The 25241-nt window shown below is 44.0% G+C and overlaps 1 protein-coding gene across 4 annotated transcripts in view; it reads left to right on the forward strand.

Annotated features, from left to right (window-relative positions):
- kmt2a (lysine (K)-specific methyltransferase 2A) overlaps positions 1–25241 on the forward strand; it is a 74790-nt gene that overhangs the window by 39066 nt on the left and 10483 nt on the right. For 3 of the 4 annotated variants that reach the window (XM_061682634.1, XM_061682635.1, XM_061682637.1), the window contains 14 exons: positions 1413–1523; positions 1706–1779; positions 8630–8835; positions 9691–9785; positions 9874–10011; positions 14792–14950; positions 15108–15219; positions 15311–15389; positions 16493–16653; positions 16743–16892; positions 17621–20111; positions 21693–24323; positions 24397–24468; positions 24550–24776. In XM_061682634.1, the coding sequence (XP_061538618.1) occupies positions 1413–1523; positions 1706–1779; positions 8630–8835; positions 9691–9785; positions 9874–10011; positions 14792–14950; positions 15108–15219; positions 15311–15389; positions 16493–16653; positions 16743–16892; positions 17621–20111; positions 21693–24323; positions 24397–24468; positions 24550–24776 (6706 nt within the window). The remainder of the gene's footprint in view (positions 1–1412; positions 1524–1705; positions 1780–8629; positions 8836–9690; positions 9786–9873; positions 10012–14791; positions 14951–15107; positions 15220–15310; positions 15390–16492; positions 16654–16742; positions 16893–17620; positions 20112–21692; positions 24324–24396; positions 24469–24549; positions 24777–25241) is intronic. The other variant, XM_061682636.1, reaches the window with a different exon arrangement.

A 25241-nucleotide genomic window follows, 5' to 3' on the forward strand; every position in this document is an offset into this window, starting at 1 on the left:
GTGCATTCAGTGACACTGCAAAAATAGGAGTGAATGTGTTCTTTTGTAAGACAGTACATAACTGTAAAAATGTATTACTATGAAAATGATTATTGATATCAGAATGCTTTAGTTAAAATATACTACGATCACAGTGTGATAATATGGAGTTTGTTTTGTAATATTAGAATGGATACATTATTTTGTTAATATAGTCAGCCAGAGCTGCGAAGAATGCAAAGTTATCATTGTCCTATGAACTATGAACTAGTTTGTTTTTGGACCGGTGAACTTAGTTCAGAATTTTGAACTATGAACTGAACTCGTTAATTTTTGGAACGATAAACTGAACTTTGAACTAGTTTCTGTAGAAAATGAACTTTCTCATCACTTGTCCTGTGTTATTTCAAATGCAATATATATCGCAGGTTTAAAGATAAAAATAAAAAAGTAATGTTTTTACAATAACGTGCAGCTCTAATCTGGACGCTATAGGTCCTTTAAGTATTTTAATCATCTTTTGTAACCAACAAAAAGGAATTAATAATATAATTCAAGAGAATATTATATAGTGGTGCCTCGATTGACGAGTGTCCCACTTTACAAGTTTTTTTGAGATACAAGCTGTTGCTTGCCGGATTTTCTCTCTTGAGTGTTTGACTTACCAGTTGCAAACTTCACAACAAGCAGTGAACAATTATTCAAAAAAGAGCTTGACTGCTTGCTTCAAGATGTTTATTGCCATCCCTATTTTGAAATTTACTGTAAAACTAAACGCATAACAAAGGGAATTACACGCGTCTTTAACCAAACCCCACATAACCTTTTTTTTACGCAAGTCCGCTATCGTAATGCTAACACACTATGCAAAAAAAACATTGATGAGCTAACAAAACCAGCATCAATGTGAGGGTGTTATAACAATTTAAGCAACGGATATTTGAACACAAACGGTGTAGCAACACATCTAGACAGACGATAGACCAATACTAACAGTCACCTATTCTAGATCCTCTGTGAAAAACAACTACTATATTACTGCTGGTTGCTGGGCAGTTGTGACCGTCTTCTTCGTGTATGTACAGTACATATGAATGTATTATACTTTACCCTGGTGACCAAGGAGCACACGCCACAAGGAGCCTCACAATGGATGCATAAACAGTTTAATTCTTTACATTCTATTTAATTATGTTGTTACTGTATGTTTGAATAAGTACAAGACTGTTGAGTTAATTTTTTAAAATGTTTTAAATTAAAAAACCTTCTAAAAAGTATTTTATGGCAGACTGGAACAGATGAATGGAATTTGCATTCATTGCAATGGGGAAAGCTGATTGGAGATATGAATGTTAACAGTTACGACCGTGGCCACGGATCGAATTAAACTCGTAAATCAAATGCACTTTAGTTGTGCCCATTCTTTCTTTCAGTTGGCGTTCAGTGACGACGTTGTGCGAATCATTCAAACTGCAATCAACAGTGACGGTGGTCAGCCTGAGAGCAGGAAGGCCAACATCATGGTCAAGTCTTACTTCATCCGGGTAAGAACTGCTGCGTCACAAATATTCAAACAAGGCTGTCTAATCCTCCAAAATAGCGCAGTTAGTGATGCGTTATATACTTTGTTTCATCATAACAAAATGTGATATTTATTCATTTATATTCTCTCTGAAGTGCCCAATGCTAGTTCAAGGAATCATCAGTGTTGAATGTTCTGTTTCAGCAAATGGAGCGAATCTTTCCCTGGTTCAAAGTGAAAGAGTCCCACTTCTGGGAAAGATCAAAAGTCTGCGCCAAGTGAGTTTCAGCTACAAGTTGCAATGATTTAGTATCATAACCGTCTTTCTTTGTTTGTTTTTTTTAAAATCAATGTAATTTTGTCTGACGTCTTTCAAATAATTTCCTTGGAGTGGCTGTGTCTTGCGTTTTCCAGTTTCACTGTGGGAATTTAGGTTTTAATAGTCGTGTAATGTGAGCACAGCCTTTAAACTGTTCTCTGAAGGGGAAATCTATAATTACCAATGAGAGCTGAAGAGAATGAGATGCTATACTATCATGTGTGTGGTGGCGGGAGGCAGCCCGAAAGCAGTGAGCTAATATTTATAGAATGTGTTTGTTTCATTGCGCCAACCTCTGAAATATGAAGTGGCGACAAATGCTGAGAGGAAAGATGAGGATTTTAGCTACTTCAGCCCTCAAGTCAAGTCTGAATCTACTAAATGAGTGGTGTAGGACAAACGAGTAGGTCCCTCTGGACTACCGCTACGATTAAAGCATCAGTCAAGGCTTACAGTCACAGAAATGAATTTGATTCCGCTGTGAATCGGATTTAATGTACCCACTGGTCAGCTCGAATGTTAGATGAAAGTGGCAGAGCGGTAACTGGAAGCAAGGGGAAGATAAGAATGTTTCCGCCAAACCCCACAGAGGAACCCTGATTGTTGGCATATTTTTGAATTATGCCAAAAAGATTAGCACTAAGTAATACAGTGGTTTGCATTTTTTGGCCTTGATGTATCTTTTTTCAATTCTGTACCCTGTGTTGCTTTGCTCGAGTAGGTATAACAGAGCTGTCAAATGTTACAGATTGTCCGTATTTTCTGATGGAAATCACTGAACACTGACTTTAACACTGAATGTTCCAGATATCAGAATCAGAATGATATTCATCTTTATTTGCCAAGTATGTAAAAAAAACACACAAGGAATTTGTCTCCAGTTGTTTGAGCCGTTCAAGTACGACAACAGACAGTCAATTGACAGAGAACACTTTTGAGACATAAAGACATTGACAAAAACAGTCAACAGTTATCTGGTAATGCCGGTACAAATTTATTTATTTTTTTGACAATTGTGCAAAAAGATGCAGTCATCTAGCACTTAGAGCAGTTTGAATGACTAATAATAGTCCGTTGCAATGATCATTGTGCAAAGGGTGCCGAGACTTCAAGGAATGTATGCAGTTTAAAGTGACTAGTAGTGTGATAATCTGGGACAATGTTGATTGTGCAGATGTTGCAGATACTCCTCAGTCAGTGTGCAAGTGGTGCAGACTCTACTCTGGCATGAGTGGGCAGTATTGGTCAACAACAGATATGGAAATAGTGCAGCGTGGCGAGACTACTACAGTGAGTTATATTGGCTACATCGGCCAGTATGGCATTGTGTCGGGCCAGCAAGACACTTCAGATGCTGGCCAGTACAAATGTCATAAATCAATTCAATGAAATAAACACTATATTGTAAAAACAAAACAAAAGAAACGGCGCATCCATTTTGAAAATTCACCTATCCTCCCTGCTTTCCACTGTTTGGGAACTTCCAGGGAATGCTCGGTGCGGCACGCTATTATAAGATTACCTTTATTAGTCCCACAATGAAATGTATATCCATCCATCCATTTTCTGTACCGCTTATCCGCACTAGGGTCACGGGCGTGCTGGAGCCTATCCCAGCTATCTTCGGGTGAGAGGCGGTGTACACCCTGAACTGGTCACCAGCCAATCGCAGGGCACATATAAACAAGCAACCATTCGCACTCACATTCAGACCTACGGGCACTTGAGAGTCTTCAGTCAACCTACCACGCATGTTTTTGGAATGTGGGTGGAAACTGGGCGGCACGGTGGCCGACTGGTTAGAGCGTCAGCCTCACAGTTCTGAGGAGCCGGGTTCAATCCCCGTCCCCGCCTGTGTGGAGTTTGCATGTTCTCCCCGTGCCTGCGTGGGTTTTCTCCGGGCACTCCGGTTTCCTCCCACATCCCAAAAAACATGCATGAATTGGAGACTCTAAATTGCCCGTAGGTGTGCATGTGAGTGCGAATGGTTGTCTGTTTGTATGTGCCCTGCGATTGGCTGGCAACCAGTTCAGGGTGTACCCCGCCTCCTGCCCGATGACAGCTGGGATAGGCTCCAGCATGCCCGCGACCCGAGTGAGGAGAAGCGGCTCAGAAAATGGATGGATGGATGGGTGGAAACTGAAGTACCCGGAGAAAACCCACGCAGGCACGGGGAGAATATGCGAACTCCACACAGGCGGGGCCGGGATTTGAACCCCGGTACTCGGAACTGTGAGGCAGGTGTGCTCACTAGTTGTCCACCGTGCCGCTGAAATATACACTTAAATACAAATAACGAATAGAATGCAAGAGAAGACATTTGTAGTAATCTAAACTGTTGTCCATGCATAAACTATCCAATCCAATCAATCAGCAATGTTATTTGTTTGGTGACAACATAGAGTGCTGAGTTTTAATTTTGACCTGAGATCTGATTACGGTAATCTGATTTTCATTTTTTATTTATTTAAAAAAAAATTTTTTTTAACCATGGTTGGAAAAATAATTGGTAAAAGCTCATTAATCCGTAGACATATTTTTGATGATGGCACGTTGTAATCTCATATACCTTGATTCAGGCTGCAACTGCATCCGCCATTACAAGGTTGATGCAGTAACAAATATTTAAGCCATAATTTATTAACGATTACGATTATCGATTTCATAATTATGTTGTACAATTGAACAGTATGCAGAATTTGTTTTAGCATATTACATAATATACTGCAATAACTGTCCCGCATGAATGTTCTTGAAACAAATAAAATAAAATAAAATATAGAAATTCAGGCCGGCACAGTGGACGACTGATTAGCACATCTGCCTCACAGTTTTGGGGACCGGGGTTCAAATCCCGGCCCCACTTGTGTGGAGTTTGCATGTTCACCCCGTGCCTGGGTGGGTTTCCTCCCACATCCCAAAAACGTGTGGTAGTTTGATTGAAGACTCAATTCCCCGTAGGTGTGTATGTGTATGTGAGTGTGAATGGTTGTTTGTTTCTATGTGGCTGGAGACTGGTTCAGGGTGTACCCCGCCTCCCGCCTGAAGATAGTTGGGATAGGCTCCAGCAGCCCGCGACCCTAGTGAGGATAAGGGGTAAAGAAAAAGGATGGATGGATAGAAATTCAGACAAATTTGGACAAATTTTTCTGGAAGTGAATTTCTATAGGTTGGCAGCTCTGGTATAATTATATCTCACCCACCAGTGGGTTAATTTTATTGTTCATAGAACATAAGTTTTATTTTTAGCCAGTTCAAAAAGGTCTTCAAGATCACCATATTAATCCATCCATCCATCCATTTTCTATACTGCTTATCCTCACTAGGGTCGCGAGCATGCTGGAGCCTATCCAAGCTGACTCTAGGCGAGAGGCGGAGTACACCGAACTTTTCGCCAGCCAATCGCAGGGCACATATAAACAAACGATTCACACTCACATTCACACCTATGGGCAATTTAGAGTCTTCAATTAAGCTACCAAGCATTGTTTTTGGGATGTGGGCGAAAACTGGAGTACCTGGAGAAAACCCAAGCAGGCACGGGGAGAACATGCAAACTCCACACAGGCGAGGCCGGATTTGAACGCGGGTATAGACAAAGCATTCACACGCACATTCATTCACACCTATGGATAATTTCAGTGAACATAATTTGAACTGTTCATAATTCCTTCCACCTGGTTTGATGCCCTAAATGCAGCTGGGAAAAAAAACTCCCCTAAACCATGATGCTGCGACCATCATGCTTCTCCATATGCATGCTGTTCTTTTGGGGATAAGCATTGCTATGTTTGCGCCAAACATACCTTTTGGAATTATTGCCAAAAAGGAGATTTTGTCATTGTTCAATTAAACCTCTGCCTACCCACAGTGAAGTATGGTGGTGGCAGCTCTGGGGCTTTTTTTCTTCAGCTGGAATTAGAGCCTTAGCTATGGTGTTAAGAAGTATGAACCGTTTGAAATAGCAGTTAGTGTTAGCACAAAACCTTCAGGCTTCTGATATAAAGCAACAAAAAAAAAGTCAGGAAAACAATAATAGAACAGCTGATATTTGCTGTATTTGGAGTTAATCAGATGCACTTTAAATATTGGCATGTGTTTTCTGACTGCCATTTAATATGAGTTTGAAATTGATTGTTTTTTTCTGAACACAGCATGATTCCCAATTATTTGAGGGTGTTTTCACTTGTGCAACCTCATTATCTCACTTCTTTATTTATACTTCCCCACTCAAAATATTTTAAAAAAAATCAATTGAGTTGTACAGATTATAGATCACATTATTAGTGGAACAGGTTTTTAAATGATGATCGTTGTCTCATTTTTTAAATCACAAAAACCTGTCATTGTGTAGACTTTTTATATCAACAGTACATTGTGATCATCTGCAGTTGTAGGTAATGTAGATGTTAATGTAGGTGGTTTGATTGACAGGAAAGCTGTTAAACCACTCCTCCTGCCAATGAGATTTGGTCCAGTTAATGAATGGGTAATTGCCCTCTGAATTTACTGTATGTTGAAGTTCTTTATTGACTAGAGACAATAAACCTACACGACAGGAGCTAATCCCCATTATGTGCACTACTGAACGAGTCTGAATTTTTTTGGACCAGATTGTAGGCCGTTTAAACTTTCATGTATTGATGGATAAGAGCAAATGCTGATGAAGACTCTCACTCTGAGCATTCCTAATGAAGTGATTGTATTGAATTAATGATGCTCTTTGTAGAGATGATAGGCTTCGGGAATGAATATTCATGCAACATGAAGCCATACAATGCCAGTGAGAGCTGGAGTTGCACTTGCCTCACACATTCATTCACGCGTTCTCGCTTAATCACCAACACACAGCATTCTCCTCGGAGCTATCAGCTTTCCCAGATCATTTATTATTTATCATATGTTTTTGCCTGGTTTGCAGGCTTTATTGAGAGACTATCTGTAACAGTGCGACGTGGCATTTGCAGACTCCTATCTGTGGTCTTCTTGTGGTTCACTTTGTCAAATTGTGTACCAAGAAACAAATGGTCCATCATGTGCACTTTACTGCCTTGGCTTTTTAAATAGAATCCACCCTGCATGTGTTTCATTGATGGTGTTATTGCTCACTTTCTTCTCAGGAAATTTTATTTTGCTCAAGATCACGTTAAGTTAGACTTTCAGTTTATCACAAAGTTTTTCACATTTTGGTTACCTTCTTGAACGAGTTGTGTTTTTTGCTCTTGGTGCTGGCAAGGACACATGCCCATTTGTGATATTGCAGAATTGATTCTCTGATTACAAGAAACAGTTTTTTAATTTTCTTCAATATTTACTTACACTCAGCAACTGCTACATGAGCTAGAATGGAATACATTTTAAATTGAATTTAAAATTCTACAACATGCAGTATTCATTTTAAAAGTATTTAATTTAACCATAAGTATTATTGTGTTTGTGGTAGGGCTGCAGCTATCGAATATTTTGAGAATCGTTTATTCTACCAATTATCTCTGCGAGCTAAAAATTTATTTTGCATTATTGAACGACAAAATATGCATGTAAGTTGAAGTTATTTTTCTTGTCCACTTGAGGTCTCCGTCATCATGTTCCACACCATATAATACCTTTTGACTTTCAGTGTCTGTGGCTTTAAGATGTGGTGCCCTAGTGTGTGATGTTGGAGTCAGCGAATGAGAGTGTAGAATTGGATATTGTGACCTCAGGTTAGCGGCTGACTGTTAACTGACCAACCGTTAGCCATTCTGCGTACATTTGAGTACCTGAGTGTCAGTTGTGGTTTATTTTGTTACCGTTTGTTCAATTTACCGATGGAACGTGCCTGCGGCGTTTTTTTATCCTTGCAGGGCATTACAATGCGTTCTAACTAGCGGTGGTAAGCAATGTTAAATTAGCTAACATCAGTACCTTGTGTTGGCGGTCATAAGACATGCTGTTGTGGTAGGTTAGTTAATTCTGCTTTGGGTTAGACTCATTGCACTTAAACTTGTTTTTTAAATGTGAATTGATGCCAAACTTTGGACATTCTCCGTCGTTTATGCACTCTTTCCCCCTGACTCTTCGCCATGGCCTTTTTTCTACGTAAAATGGTGCATGGGTATGCATTAACATTTGTCCGTGTGGAAAAATAATCACTGTGAAGCTTCGAGGTGAGATTTTGCGTCTGCTTTTCTTGTAATCAAATGATTTGATTTATTTAATTATTTTAGTAGCGGTGTAGGGTGCTGCATTATCTTGTTTTGCTCAAGAAGGAAATTGCATCTCAAATCTAAGTATCAAAAGTTTTTGATGCATTTTTTTCTTTACAGTCATTGAGATTTTAATACAAATCATATTTTAATATAGTAATAGCAATGTAGTTAATAATATACTAATAGTGTTTGGAATAAGACTACTAATATGTCATATTATAAAGCTGAACAGCTACATTTTCAAATGGTAAATGGACTGCACTTATATAGCGCTTTATCCACACTAACACAGTGCCCAAAGCGCTTTACAAAGCCTCACATTCACACACCAATGGGCGACTGCTGCCATGCAAGGCGCTGCCAGGCCCACTGGGAGCAAATTAGGGTTCAGTGTCCCAAGGACACTTCGACATGCAGACAGTCGGAGCCGGGATTCGAACCAATGACCCTTTGGTCACTGGACAACCCGCTCTACCTACTGATCCACAGCCGCCCCTAAGTGATTTTGAATGTAATGAGTGATTACTGTAACTGGAGTGTTTATTTGCTTCACTTCTTACTTGGAGGCTGTTGAAGTTATGTGTTGACTCCATTGTGTTGTCCTGGTGTTTTCCTCAGCAGTGGTCTCCTACCTAATGCTGTTTTGCCCCCATCTCTGGACCACAACTACGCCCAGTGGCAGGAAAGACTGGAGCTGTCCCGCTCTGAACATCCCCACCTCATGAAAAACATAATTCCAGCCCCCTGTCCCAAGAACCCTGCTGAACCAGACTCTCGAGTAACACCTCCCCCATGCCCGCCGCCTCTACCTCCACTTATACCAGGTAAAGCACACACACTTACACACTTATGAACCTCTCATTAATGTAAAATTTGGTCCATTAAATGAATTAAAAAAATCAGAACTCAATGCCTTAGCCTGACGGTGGCAGTAATGTGACACAGGCAGAGTTGATTGATAATGTCAAGAGGTCGACACTTAGCAAACTAAAGCTAAAATTAAACTTCAGTTAAGTTCTAATTAATGCCACAGACCGTAGAATATACTGTGTGCCTGTTTGTGTGTCTTAGTGTCATGTTTATGCTAAAGTAACAGTTCTTTGATGGTTTACCATGACTGATATAGCTATGCTAATTTCCTTTGGCTTATCGATGGTATTTCCGTTGTATTTTAGCATTCAGCTGATGGACTAATGTTAGGCTAATGATATTTACAGTGATGCTGTGTTGAATGTACTTTAAGAGAATTGATAGCTATCTGCCAAACTAAACACCTTAACTTCAGGGAGGGTTGTTATTAAATGAACAAAAGATGACATCCTTACGATAGAAAATACTGTTAGCACCACAGAAAAAATAGTATGTTGTATTTTCGGCATGATGAGAGTGTGCCCTTGAGCTGAGTAGATCTGAAAACAGATCCAAATGCTTCAGTGTGTCCAGATTTTATTCTAAAACGTGCTTGGTTAACACTTCAACAATGAAGCTTATCAAAAAAATCATGAACAGTAAGTGTGATTTTGATGAGTTATTATTTTTAACTCATCACTAAGAATACACAAACTGGTACTTCTTAGATTGTGGAAAACCTCAAATAAAAGTGGTTAAACCTGGGGGGAAAACTTGCGGCGGTACTTCCTTAATTCTTGTGAACTTGATGCTACTTATTTTCTCTCCAGATTGTATAGACAGCCCTAAATCTCCTCCTCCACCAGGCATTAGTGATAACAGGCAATGTGCACTGTGTCTAAAATACGGAGACGAAAACACAAACGTGAGTAATTAGGGTGTTTCATCCACATTTGAAACATATGTAGTGCTGAGACTGTGTCATATGTGAAATGTCTGTCTGTATGATCCAGGAGGGTGGCAGATTGCTATACATCGGACAGAATGAGTGGACACATGTCAACTGTGCTCTGTGGTCAGCGGAGGTGTTTGAGGACGATGACGGCTCCCTGAAAAATGTACACATGGCTGTTCTCAGGGGAAAACAGCTGGTAAGACACGGGGAAAAATACACCCCCGAGGTTAGATAATCATCCATCCATCCAGCCATTTTCTTTACCGCTTATCCCCACTAGGGTCGCGGGCTGCTGGAGCCTATCCCAGCTATCTTCGGGCAGGAGGCGGGGTACACCCTGAACCGGTCGCCAGCCAATTGCAGGGCACATAGAAACAAACAACCATTCGCACTCACATTCACACCTACGGGCAATTTAGAGTCTTCAATCAACCTACCATGCATGTTTTTGGGATGTGGGAGAAAACCCACCCAGGCACGGGGAGAACATGCAAACTCCACATAGGCGGGGCCGGGATTTGAACCCTGGTCCCCAGAACTGTGATGCAGATGTGCCAACCAGTCAGCAGGTTAGATAATAGAAAATAATAAGTTTGTTGTTTGGTTCTAATTTGCAGTGATGTATAACTGCAGACTATCATACTGACACCTTCATGAGAGGAGCAAAACACCTCCCTGATGGTGTCAATCAAAACAGAAAACAATTTTCACTGGCGAAGCATTTTTATTTGGATAGGCCAGTGATGCTTAAAGTGCGCACACAACTAGTGGTAGGTAGGCTGTTGTGTTACTAAACAGAATCACTGCCTTGGTACAGTTCAGTTGAAGTTCAATATATGCATCCATTTTCAACACCGCTTATCCTAGTTAGGGTCGCGGGACGCTGGAGCCTATCCCAACTGACTTCGGGCGAAAGGCGGACTACACCCTGAACTGGTCACCAGTCAGTCGCAGGGCACATATTGACACGGACAACCATTCGCACTCACATTCACACCGTCACTGAGTGGGAACTGAACCCACGCTGCCTGCACCAAAGTCAGGCGAGTGTACCACTACACCATCAGTGACCAAGTTCAATATATTTTCATTTAATCTTTTGACAGTGGTTTAACTGTAAGCATTTATTTAAGTACAATTTTCTTTTTATGTGGAATACATTTTTATGGAATCATTATTCGTGGTGGGTGACTGGTTAGCACATCTGCCTCACAGTTCTGAGGACCGGGGTTCAAATCCCGGCCATGCCTGTGTGGAGTTTGCATGTTCTCCCCGTGCCTGCGTGGGTTTTCTCCGGGTACTCCGGTTTCTTCCCACATCCCCAAAACATGCATTGTAGGTTAATTGAAGACTCTATATTGCCTGTACGTATGAATGTGAGTGTAATGGTTGTTTGTTTATGTGCCCTGCGATTGGCTGGCGACCACTTCAGGGTGTGCCCCGCCTCTCGCCTGAAGATAGCTGGGATAGGCTCCAGCACGCCTGCGACCCTAGTGAGGATAAGCGGTACAGAAAATGGATGAATGGATGGATTATTGGTGGTATGTGGGCTCCCTCTAGTGGTACTCAAAATAATCACTGCCTCTGCACAGTTCAGTTGTATTTAACTTTTGAGTTCAATATAATTGAATTGAATCTTTAAGAACTGTTTGTTTGTAAGCATTTATTTAGCTACAATTTTAATTAGACTTGTATGTGCAATGCATCCATCGACCCATTTTCTTCCACTTAATCCGAGGTCGGGTCGCAGTAGCATTAGCAGGGAAGCCCTGACTTCCCTCTCCCCAGCCACTTCATCCAGCTCTTCCGGGGGGGATCCCGAGGCGTTCTCAGGCCAGCCGGGAGACGCAGTCTCTCCAGCGTGTCCTGGGTTGTCCCCGGGGACCAGGGAGGCATCCTAATCAGATGCCCAAGTCACCTCATCTGCCTCCTCTCAATGTGGAGGAGCAGCGGCTCTATCCTCCCGGATAACCAAGCTTCTCACCCAATCTTTAAGGACACACTGTGGAGGAAACACATTTCGGCAGCTCGTATCCAGAATCTTGTTCTTTTGGTCACGACCCACAGCTCGTGGACATAGGTGAGGGTTGAAACATAGATCGACCGGTAAATTGAGAGCTTCGCGTTTCGGCTTAGCCCCTTCTTCACCACTACAGACCAATACATAGTCTGCATCACTTCAGACGCTGCATTGATCTGCCTGTCGATCTCCCGTTCCATTCTTCCCTCACTTGTGAACAAGACCCCAAGATACTTGAACTCCTTCACTTGGGGCAGGATCTCATCCCCGACCTGGAGATGGCACTCCACTCTTTCCTGACTGAGGACCATGGTCTCAGATTTTGAGGTGCTGATTTTTTGCGAACTGCTCCAGTGAGAGTTGGCGATCATGGCTTGATGAAGCCAACAAAAACACATCATCTGCAAAAAGCAGAGATGCAATACTGAGGTCACCAAACCGGATCCCGTCTACGCCTCGGCTGCGCCTAGAAATTCTGTCTGTAAAAGTTATGAACACAATCGGTGACAAAGGGTAGCCTTGGCGGAGTCCAACCCTCACCGAAAACAAGTCCGACTTACTGCCAGAAATGCGGACCAAACTCTGACACTGGACCGAACAGCCTGTATCAGAGAGTCCGGTACCCCATACTCCCGAAGCACCCCCCACAGGATTCCCCGAGGGACACGGTCGAACGCTTTCTCCAAGTCCACAAAACACATGTAGACTAGTTGGGCGAACTCCCATGCACCCTCGAGGACCCTGCCGTGGGTGTAGAGCTGGTCCACTGGTCAATGGCCAGGACAAAAACTGTACTGCTCCTCCTGAATTTGAGATTCGACTTCCCGACGGACTCTCCTTTCCAACCCTGAGTAGACCTTTCCAGAAAGGCTGAGGAGTGTGCTCCCCCTGTAGTTGGAACACACCCACCCTCTTTTTATGAAGGGGGACCTTCTTAAAAAGGGGTCTGTAAATCCAGAGGCACTGTCCCTGATGTCCACATGGTGTTGCAGAGGCGTGTCAACCAGGACAACCCCACAACATCCAAAGCCTTTAGGAACTCCGGGCGAATCACATCCACTCCCGAGGCCTTGCCACTGAGGAGTTTTTTTAACCTCCTCTGTGACCTCAACCCCAGAGATAGAAGAGCCCGCCTCAGAGACCCCAGACTCTGCTACCTCATGTCGGTGGAAGTGAGGAGGTCTTCGAAGTATTCTCCCCACGGACTCGCAACGTCCCGAGTTGAGGTCAGAAGCACCCCAGCCCCACTGTACACACTGTTGATGATGAACTTCTTCCCATTCCCGAGACATCGGACTATGGACCAGAATTTCCTCAAAGCCATCCGGAAGTTATTCTCCATGGTCTCACCAAACTAATCCCATGCCCGAGTTTTAGCCTCAGCAACCACCAAAGTTGCATTCCGCTTGGCCACCTGGTACCCATCAGCTGCCTCAAGAGTCCCACAAACCAAAAAGACCTGATAGGACTCCTCCTTCAGCTTGATGGCATCCCTCACCGCTGGTGTCCAACAATGGGTTTGGGGATTTCCGCCATGACAGGCACCGACCACCTTATGGCCACAACTCCGATCGGCCACCTCAGCAATGGAGCCACGGGACATGGTACACTTGGACTCATTGTCCCATGCCTCCCCCGGCACGTGGGTGACGTTTTGCAAAAGGTGGGAGTTCCCCAGCAGGAGCACTCTCCAGCACCCCCTCCAAGGACTCCAAATAGGGTGGGTACTCTGAACTGCTGTGTGCCCTCTCGTCCACTGGGGTGAACCCCAATGTATAGGTGCCGAGCCGGGGTGCAATAAGTATACCCACACCTGCTCGTCGCCTCTCACCGTGGGCAACTCCAGAGTGGAAGAGAGTCCAACCCCTCTTAAGAGGATTGGTACCAGAGCCCAAGCCGTGTGTGGAGGTGAGCCCGACTATATCTAGTTGGAACTTCTCGACCTCACACACCAGCTCGGGTTCCTTCCTTGCCAGAGGGTGACATTCCATGTCCCTAGAGCCCGCTTCTGTACCCGGGGATCGGCTCGCCAAGGTCCCTGCCTTCGGCCACCGCCCAGCTCACATTGCAGTCGACCCCTATGGCCCCTCCCACAGGTGGGGAGCACATGGGAAGCGGGACCGATGTTACCCTTTCAGACTGTGCCCGGCCGGGCCCCATGGGTGCAGGCCTGGCCACCAGGCGTTCGCCTTTGACCCCCACCTCCCAGCCTTGCTCCAGAGTGGGGGCTGGGTGACCCGTGTCCGGGCAAGAGAAAATGTTTTCCTGTATTTTTAGACATCATTGGGGTTTTTGGAGCCCTGCTTTGTCTGGTCCCTCACCTAAGACCTGTTTGCCATGGGTGACCCTACCAGGGGCATAAAGCCCCAGACAACTAAGCTCCTAGATCATTTGGACACACAAACCCCTCCACCACGATAAGGTGACGACTCAAGGAAGGGGTGCAATGCATTTTTAATTTAATCATTATTTAAAGACAGTTTTTTTATTTTTTTAAATTTTCCTGGATGTAAGTGCAATATTAATGTTCAAACTTCATGTTACAGTGGCTTAAAAAAACAAAATATACTCAGGAATAAATTTGCTGTCTTGTTTTTGATGAACATTTAGGCCTACTAAGCTAATGTATTTTAATGCTGGTCATAATATTAAAAGTATTTTGTTTTAGGTGGTACATGGTGTAATACGTTTGAGAGCTACTCTTTCAAATTCAAACAATCAAACAAAGATTGTAGAAGGAGATGAGATGAAAATTTGAGTATTACAATTAAAACAATAAGGTACGACAAGAATAAAAGTTAGATCTGCTAAAGGCAACATTTTCCGATTCGGCTTTAGTATTGGATCTCATTAAATAATGCAGCTTTATCTCATAAAGTGGCCTGAGAATGTATAATTATGGCATAGCTCTCTCAAAGGCTTTAGTGCTAATTTCTCCTCATGTTCTTCTTCATAGTGCTGTGAGATGTGTCAACAGCCAGGAGCCACAGTCGGTTGCTGCTTCACCTCCTGCACCCGTAACTACCACTTTATGTGTGCCCGCCAGGGCAACTGCGTCTTTCTGGAAGACAAGAAATTCTATTGTTCTAAGCACAAGGACCTAATTAAGGGAGAAGTAAGAAACACTCAATGACTCACTATACCTCAGATAATTCCGTACAACGTAACGCAAAAATTACATACTACTCATTGCAAGCTTTCAATGAAGACGTCTGAGTCATTCATGCAGTAAAGCACTGCAATGTTATTTTTACTTTGTTCCTTCCTCCCAGGCGGTGTCTGGCTTTGAAGTGACCCGGAGGGTACTAGTTGATCTGGAGGGAATCAGTGTAAAGAGGAAATGGTTGGCAGGATTAGAGCCTGAAAATCTCCACATGATGATAGGTAGTGTGAAGCAATGCCAGTGAATCTTTCTCTAAACCTGTCAGTACATCTTTCTTAAATGTCTGATTGTAACTTTTCACCATTCCTGTAGGCTCCATGACCATTGACTGTTTGGGCATACTGACTGAACTCTCAGACTGCGAACGCAAACTCTTTCCTATTGGTTACCAGTAGGTGTTTTTTTTGTTGTTGTTGTTTTTTTTAAATAAATATTTTGGATTAAATTGTACTGATTTAAATTTATGACCTCACTCAGAAAATAATAATAATATAATAATTTTCTAACAATGATTTTGAAACAAAATAATTGACAACTCTAAATTGCCCGTAGGTGTGAATGTGAGTGTGAATGGTTGTTTGTTTGTATGTGCCCTGCGATTGGCTGGCAACCAGTTCAGGGTGTACCCCTCCTCCTGCCCGATAATAGCTGGGATAGGCTCCAGCACGCCCGCGACCCTAGTGAGGAGAAGCGGCTCAGAAAATGGATGGATAATTCATATACATTTTTCATTTATTCAAACTGTACCATTTTCATTATTAGACTTACCTTTTTTATACTTTTTTACTTTTATTTCCCCCCACTCCAGGATAATAAGAAAACTTCATATACTGTTTTTTAGTTTAGAGCTCTCAGTGCCATGAGTCACATTAGGCTGCAATTGAGGTTTCTGTAATCTGTATTCTTATACGGCAGCAGTTGTTTGGCCTACTGCCCAACCCCATCACCTGGTATTCCTAGGTGCTCTCCCATCCACGTACTAACCAGGACCGACCCTGCTTAACTTCTGAGATCGGACGAGAGCAGGCACTTTTAGGGTAGAATGGGGCTCTTATACTGTACACACACATTTTGAGGCTGTCAAGCACATGTCAAAGTAACTAGAGCTACAACGACAAATCATGACATCTGAAAGAGGAATGGTTGAATGGCCATACTGTGGGCACGTGACATTTCAATAGATACGTAAAATTAGTCCTGAATATCCCACTTGAATATAAATTTAACACAAAAAAAATTTAAGGAGATGAAACATTTTTCATCACTACACAAAACCTAATAACTTTAGGAAAATCTCTACCCTGTCCAGTTTTCCGTAACTCGAGTGATGCAGTTTCTGGAATGGATGAAAATCTAGTCTCATAATCTAGGGAAGAATATACTTGGAGCTCATAAACATGGTGGTTTCAAAATACTGGGAAATGAACTGAACATAGCAATGGAGCTTCAGTCTCTATTCTTAAGGAAGTATTAACAACATCTGTCTTCCCCCAGGTGTTCCAGGGTGTACTGGAGTACTTTGGATGCACGAAAGCGCTGCATGTACACTTGTAGAATCCTGGTATGTCACCCTCCTGTGGGAGAGTCTGAATTTAAGAGTATGGTGGCTCCTGAGGAGAATCTCACAATAGCACATAGCCCGCCTCCCGTACAAGGTATCTTCTGAACACTCCCAGCTTGAGTGTACCAGTTTTATAAGCATGGTTAACCAGTGTGCTGTCACACTTTTTTTCCCCATATCAAGATTTTCCTGATCCATTTGAATCTCCAAGGCGCTCAGAGACTCTCTCCCCTGCAAAGACTCCCAAGCTCAGGGTCTACACCAGGAACCGTCACCCCAGCTACCCACCTGCCACCCAGCGCTCGCAAGGCCCTGGTCCACTGCCTTCTCCAGGTAGAAAATTGCTTTATTGTTGTACTATTACACTCACTGGAAACTCCATTAGGTATGGTAATGCAATCTAGTACAAACCAACACTAAATACAGTGGGTACGGAAAGTATTCAGACCCCTTAAATGTATCACTCTTTGTTATATTGCAGCCATTTGCTAAAATCATTTATTTTTTTTCCTCATTAATGTACCCACGGCACCCCATATTGACAGAAAAAAACAGTCTCAACCGTCTCAAGGATGATCAGAAGAAATGGACAGCACACGAGTTAAATATATGAGTGCCACAGCAAAGGGTCTGAATACCTATGGCTGTGTGATATTTCAGTTTTTTGTTTTTAATAAAGCTGCAAAAATGTCAACAATTCTGTTTTTTTTCTGTCAATATGGGGTGTGGTGTGTAAATTATTGAGGAAAAAATGAACTTAAATGATTTTAGCAAATTTCTGCAATATAACAAAGAGTTAAAAATTTAAGTGGGTCTGAATACTTTCCATACCACTGTATATAAAATGTATCTGTTTTAATTTATACTCTCAGAAAGGTATTCAGACTTCAGCAGCTCTCTTCAAAGTTAGATTGCACATTTAAATGTTGTATTGCTCAGGTTGTTCATAGTGATGTAAAACTGCACAGATGTTGCTCATATTTTATCCATTATTACAAACATTCAGTAGCTTATTTGAGCATTGCCAATCGTGTATTCATCACATCTTCTCTTTTTGTCAGTAGGAGGTTACTCTCAACCCAAAAGTCAAATCGCTGAGTCTGTGCTGGACCCTGTCACACGGACCATTGACTGCCGTCGCCACAGCTCTCCTTGTCTTTCCCTTCCACCCCACCAGCATAATAAAGAAAAAGCGGTGAAATCACTGACTCAGATTTTGCCGCGGCCTCTTACCTCGCCCCCTCCACTTATCTCCTCACCCGCCCGAGACCCCGAAAAGCCTAAACGCCTCAGCAAGGACCCAATCCAGAGGGACAAGGAAAGGGGAAGACTGTGCATGTCTGGCAGGAATAGACCGCAACCTTCCATACATCAGGTAGTAAGAAACACAGACAAGATTAAGGTGTCGAGTCGTGGTCACGCCTCCAAGGATCCTGAGAGAAACAGATCATCAAATGACCTGGGGCAAAAGGACTCTGACATTGGTGAATCAATAGCCAAAGAGCACGAAAAGAGGAAGCCAGCTGTGAAAGAACTGGATAGGGCAAGAATTCTTAGAAAAGATACGTTGAGAGATTCAGAGAAGGGCAGACTGGTAAACTCTGACTCTGAGAAAGGAAGAGAGGTCAACAGAGAGTCAAACAACAGAGATGTCGAGAAGAGCAAATCATCCTTTAGAGATTCCAGCTCGAAGGATATTGAAAACGTGAGAGCCCTCAATAGGGAATCAGTGCCAAGGGACTCAGAAAAGCATAGACAATTTAGCAGCGAAGCAGGAAAAGACAGACCATCCAGCAGAGACTCTGAAAAGGGTCAACCTCCTTCAAGGGACTCCAATTATAGAAGCACAGAGGGAAACAAGGACTCAGGGAAAGAGAGTGACCCTGACGGCCAGTCCAAACAGGGTGGAGTTGCAAGTAAGAACCCCAGGCTTGCACCTGGTGGCTCGGGCCAGTCTTCACCTCCTATGGGCACTGCTGTACTCTCCAGTCATCAGCAGCGAGGGGGCAGCACCAAGCAGGCTCAGAAGCACGGTAAACATGGAAACAAAGACCAGAATATTACTTTGGGTCATCACAAGTCCACTTTTCACATCAAGGAAATGACCAGCTCAGTCAGTGATAGCACTGGAAGCTTAACGCCATCTTCCCACTTTAATAACGCGATTGTTGGAAAATCCAGCTCCCCAACAATTGCACGAAAATCAAACGATTATTTGTCAGGTCCAGCTGCAGGAGCGGCCATGAAGCCCTTCTGGCCGTCAAGGACAACGGCAGATGATGACCTCGTCAAACAAAACTCCATACTCACGGCGTCCTCAGCCGCCAAAGACAAGCACTCCAAAGTCAAGGCGGCAGGCAACAGAGAGGTATCCAAAGACACAGACAGGGAGAAGGGTCTCCAAAACAGCAAAAATGACAGCAAATCACCACTCTTGAACGATAACACTAAAGCCAGTGGCAGTTCCAGCATGCATGTTATTAATCCCATCTCTCACAACAACAGCAATAGTAAAGTTCAGTTGCTCGGAAGCAACACCAAATCCCATGGCAAGGGTCAGGGGGAGAAGCCGGAGAACTCGGGAAGTAACAGGTATTATTCAAAGGCCAGAGAACATTTTAGCTGCAGTGTGGACAGTTTCCAAGGGATGAAGATGACCTCTCAGTCCCAAATCAAACCAACAATGAAGCAGCTAGTTTTGTCTTCGAGAGAGAAAAAGAAATCTGTAAAAAATCCCGTTGTAACACAGCTGAAGCCCAACATTAAGACCGACCCCAACGGCACCAGCAACGTCGATGGGATTTCGTCTTCTTGTCCCACGACCACTACCTCTTCTGTTTCTCCTGCTGGCCAGGGGATCCGTCACTGTGCCCGCCCCATTCTCTTCTCCTCACCTTCTGCCAGCAGCAGTGACAGCTCAGAATCTGATACCCAGACTCAAACAGAGGAGGAGGACTCGCACAAAGAACACCCTTGCACTGAACTCCGAGACCACCACAACCTCCTCACTCAAGTAACAGAAGATGAGGCAGAAGGCCCTGATGATTATCATGACAGAGGTATGGGCGATACACATCACGAAGACGACAGTGACGGTTCAGGGTCGGCCAAGCGGCGCTACCCTCGACGTAGTGCCCGTGCTCGCTCTAACATGTTCTTTGGACTTACACCTTTCTATGGGGTTCGCTCTTACGGGGAAGAAGACCTTCCGTTCTACAGCAGTGGGGATGGATCTGGCCCCTTGGTTAAGAGGAGGACTGGGCGTAAAAAGTCAGCTGAGGGGCAGGTGGATGGGGCAGATGATATGAGCACCTCCTCTTCATCGGGTGACAGTGGAGACGAAGAGGACAGCGTAATGAACCAGAGAGTCAAGGACCCTTATTACTACAACTTCACACGTACAATAATCAACCCAGGTGAGGGCCTGCCTTCAATAGAAGGACTTGATCAGTGTCTGGGACGGGGCTCCCAGCTCCAACGCTTTCTAAAAGATGAAGAACAGCAGCAGCAGAGGGCACAAGAAAAAACTGAAGACGACATGCTCAATGCACTGTAAGTACATATGAATATTTTGTACTTGTTAAATCATTTAGTAGCTCAGATTTATGACTATATTCATGTTTTTGCTTCCAATGACAAGGCATCTCCAACTAATTGAAATTTTGACACGAATGCACAGTCAAATATTTGATTTCGCATTCAGTTGCATGAGAAACTGTGACCCAAGTTTTGACTGGCATTGTATATATATGTACTTGGTGAACTGTCGACTTTTAATTTGAAGAGTGAAAACAACTAGGGCTGGGTGATGTGGCCCCCCCTCTCCCAAAAAATTTGGATTTATATTTTTCTTATTGTCCAATCTCAATAATTATCACACTTTTTTAAACTGAAAGTTTTAAAGCATCTGTACTGAAAACATAAGATCGAGTAGATCAACATTTTATCAACACGTTTTTCTGACAACAGTCCTTGTGGTTAATATTTAAAACAGTAACCCCAACATTATATTAGCATACCAAGCAAATAAGGCAAATAAAATAAAAAGACAACATATAAACTACAAAGGGCGGCACGGTGGACGAGTCGTTAGCACATCTGCCTCACAGTTCTGAGGACCGGGGTTCAAATCCCGGCCCTGCCTGTGTGGAGTTTGCATGTTCTCCCCATGACTGTGTGGGTTTTCTGTGGGTACTCCGGTTTCCTCCCACATCCCAAAAACATGCGTGGTAGGTTGATTGACTACTCTAAATTGCCCGTAGGTGTGAATGTGAGAGTGAATAGTTTTTCGTTATATGTGCCCTACAATTGACTGGCGAGCAGTTCAGGGTGTATCCCGCCTCTCATCCGAAGATAGATGGGATAGGCTCCAGCACGCCCACGACCCTAGTGAGGATAAGCGGTACAGAAAATGGATGGATGGATGCATAAAAATATAAAAAATTTCACTCAATAGTCCAGTCTATTTCGCTGCCCTCAGGTACACGTTAAGTACCATGTTTGGTCATTACGTTTACTTTTACAACTTGCAAAGGAAAGTGGAGCAGGAGGATGACTCTGTTTGGCTGTTCTCACAGACATTTCCGCTATGTTTGATCAAGTAAATATGTGCGCAGCTGATCACCGGGATCAATGTGAAATTTATCGCCATCGCTAATAGCGATATATAATCGCCCAGCCCTACTCACAACACAGTCAAGACGAGCGGATAGTTTCCGGCTAATTTCACTAAATCGATGCTCACAGGTCAAAATCAGATGGTAAAATTAGCAATTTGCCAATGAATTATGCTGACTTCAGTATAAATCGAAGGGGTCCTACTGCATGATGACACCTTTGACACATCTTTGTGGAAACATTTTGTTTTACCTTAATACATATTGTTGCAGGCTCAGAGAAACATGAATCGGACACTTGAGGCCCATAACGTCCTGTTATTTGTTGAAAGCCAGTATTTAACATGAAAACAAGTACACACATACTTTGATTAATGAAGAGAGACATATCTCCGACTAAATCTGTCCAATAACAGCAGTTTGTAAAGTGAGACTACATTGACCTTCATGGTTTTCATTGGATAGCGTTGGGCTTCTCTTCACAATCGGTCTAACATTTTTATGCTGTGTTTCACAGGACTTTGGGTAAGCAGCACATTGGTCAGCTTGATGGAATTGATGATGGCTCAGAAAGTGACACTAGCATCTGCACCACCAGTACCACAACTACCACAGCCACCTTGGCTTCCACGCCACACAAGAACCCTCCGAGAAGAAGAGGCAGAGACAGGCACCAGGAGAAACAGGACTCTCAAGAGTCTGCCAAGGAGGCACACACCAGCGGTGGAGGAACTGGAGCAATGAGCATAAACGCTCGAGAAGGCCGAAAAGGACAGAAAGAGAATTGCCTCGCTTTAGGCGGGGGGGTCAAGTCCCAGCCACAAAGTCAGGGCCAGGATCCTCTCGAAGCTCAACTATCCCTCAACACAGACCTTCTTAAATCAGACTCTGACAACAACAACAGTGATGACTGTGGTAACATTTTGCCATCAGACATTATGGAGTTTGTTCTGAACATACCTTCCATGTCAATGCAGGCTCTGGGTCAGCAGCCTGAGTCTTCCTCTTCTGAGTTGCTGCTGGATGAGAGCTACGTCGGGGTGGATGTTGACCGGCGTAAAAATATTCTGTTTGATGACTTTTCTGAGCCTCTGCCCAGTGCTGAGACTAGAGCGGTAGGGGAGAGTAGTGTGAACAGCTCCATATCTGTAGAGGAGCCTTATCTTCCACTTGAGCTGCCCTCCGATCTTTCTGTACTAACCACACGCAGTCCTACTGTGAATTCCGTTCAGAACCATACTGCTGGCAACATCATCGCTGATACCTCAGAGCGCACCATGTTGGGCATGACGTCTGACCCAGATTCAGTGAGCAGAAAAAAGAGTGGAGACAAGAAAAGAGTGGGACCAGGAGTGTCACACTCAGAGAATCAACGTGATACTGCAACTTTGGGAAACGGGGATACACAAGTCACTGAAGGTCACATGACCCCGGAGCAGTTTATTCCTAGCCCTGCTATTGGTCAAGTGGTTGAAACTCCAGTTAAGCAGGATGTTTCCAGGAATTCCGGCACTCCCGGTTTGCCAAGTTCTCCGTCACTTCCTCTTCAGGGTCAAAAGTTCCTCCCTGCCTCAGTTACAGCTGCAGGCAGTCCCAGTCCTGTTCCTGGTCCAGGACCATCTCAGGTTCAGGTTTCCAACCCAGCTGTCATCAAACCGAGTCCTGATAAACTCATCGTTGTGAACCAGCAGTTTCAGCCTCTTTATGTCCTCCAGACTGTCCCCAATGGAGTCAGCCAAAAAATAACAGCCACGGGAGTGATGGACACTAGCTCTCAAGCAGTTCTGAGCTCCATGACACTCACCACGGGTTTGAATGCCGGGTTATCCGGATCCCAGACTATATTTCCTGCTGGTGGGAAAGTCTTGGGTACGATGTCTCACTCCTCTCAAATTCACACGTTCAGAGGAGCAACCCAGGCTGGCTTCCAGACAGGAATTCCTAGCACCACTTCAGGGCTTCTCATTGGGTTGTCCTCTCAAGCTCACGACCAGCCTCAGATTCTGGTCTCTGAGGCGGGTCGACCGCACGAGTTGGGTCCAAATGTTGCCATTGTGTCCAGTGCGTCTTCTCTCACCGCTGTCCCGACTGTGCTGTCCTCTGCCCATGGTAAGAAAAGGCCCATCTCTCGTCTTCTGCCGAAAAAAACTAAGAAATTGGCCCGCTCGCGCAGTCAGCCCACTCTTGCCCCTGATGTTGGCCCTCCCAACATGACCCTCATCAATCTGTCATCCCCTCAAATCACCGCAAGCATCCCCAGCCAATCTGGTGGCCTCGTTGAGTTAAGCACCCTATCCAGCTCTCAGCGTAAGGTTCCCAATATAATCAAACGACCAAAATCTGGTGGTGTAATGTACTTGGATCCCACTACACTCATTCAGCAGAGGATTCCTGGTGCTGCCCAGGCTAGTGTGCTGGATTCCTCCACTCACATCTTACCCTCTGGACTCAGTGCCAGTCAGTCAGTTTTAAATGTTGTTCCTGTGCCCTCTAGTGGTACTGCCGGCCTCCTGACATCAGGGTCTGTGTCCCTCTCGACGCCAGTCCTCAGCTCGACTGAAATCACAGGGCCCATTAGCAACCTCCTGTTTAAGGCCAGCCCACATGGGTTGAGCCTGTCCGATCAACCGATGGTCCTGCAGTCGGCAGGGGCAACTCCTCTGGTGTCCCAACTCGGCTCCCCTGTGACATCCATAGCCAACAGTATCTGTGTCCTGCCTTCCCAGCAGTCTTTCAGTGTAGCTGTCACTCAGCATGGGGATACAGAATGCAGCACTGTGCACCTGCATCAGGCTTTTTCCAGAGCCCAAACTTTGGAGTCCAGTCCAAGTACCACAGTTACAATAGCGCCAGTTACCCCTTTGAGCCCCGCGAAAGGGCGGGTGGTTGGAGTGTTTACCCAGACACACAGCTCTTTGCACTCCCAGAGCAGCAGAACCACTCCCATACACCGACGCTCTGATCAAAGCCTGCAAAACTCCATTGGTGTCGCAGCCGCAACAATTACGGTTTCAAGGGCAGAAAAGGGCAAACCCAAAGCCAAAAGAAGCAGAAAGAGCACAGACATCAGCAATAGCAAAAAGGTCAAGGTCTCCCAGGTGGAGGAGCATCACAATAACTCAGCAGGACTAAACCCCTCAAATTCAAGGTGAGTTATTTTGGCACCTTCCAAAATCTCTTGATTACATTTAAAACGCAAATTGTCCCTTTGTCTTTGTAAGCACCGCGCAAGAAGTGAGCTGTGCTGAGCCCATGGACACGGACGAACCCCCCAACAAGGCAACCAACAAGAGGTTGAGTGACGCCTCTTCTCATTACCTATCTTTATACTGTTTCTATTGAGCTGTGTCAATGGTTACTTCAATCTTTTGTAGTGTACTTGGTAAAAAGAAGAATGCGGAAGATTCTGGTTTCCCTGGTAAGATTGCGGTCCAAGACAAAGGTTCTGCTGAAAGAAGACCAGGTTGTCTCGCAGTTGCTTTACCACGCAGCCAAGTTGGCAGCAGCAAAGACACTGGGCTGGACAGCAAACCCAAGAAGGGCATCATCTTTGAGATTCGCAGTGAAGACGGCTTCCACATCCGCTGTGAAAGTATTGAAGGTCGATGAAAATGTCAAATGATAAAATTTCCTGACAGTTGTATTAGTCGTCTTCCGCTTTTACAATGTACAGCTTAACCCCTGATATCAAGGCTAGTCTTTCTTTTGTAATAAATGTGTCCTAAAAGCAAAATGCACATTTAATCCCTTGATGCTTGCTGAATTGAGGTCTTGAACAATAGGACACAATCTGCTGAACTCTAGAAGTCTTTTGCAATAAGGGATCTATTCCCCCAAGTTTACTATTAAGTCATTCGTTTGAGGAAAAAGACTGAACTAAAATGTCCCCCCTGCTGTATCAGTTTCCATTGTTTGCTCTCCTGCTATATTGCGGTATCTTAATGTGAGCTTTTTTTAAATGCATTTTTACAATATACTTGCTGTAATGCCTTCGCCTGTGAGAAAGGAGAGCAACAGTCAACGGTGCTTTCTTCAGCTGTTTTTTGAATGCTGGTAGAACAGTTAA

This window comes from Phycodurus eques, chromosome 7 (genome assembly GCF_024500275.1).
Source record: "Phycodurus eques isolate BA_2022a chromosome 7, UOR_Pequ_1.1, whole genome shotgun sequence".
In the NCBI taxonomy this organism is placed as follows: Eukaryota; Metazoa; Chordata; class Actinopteri; order Syngnathiformes; family Syngnathidae; genus Phycodurus; species Phycodurus eques.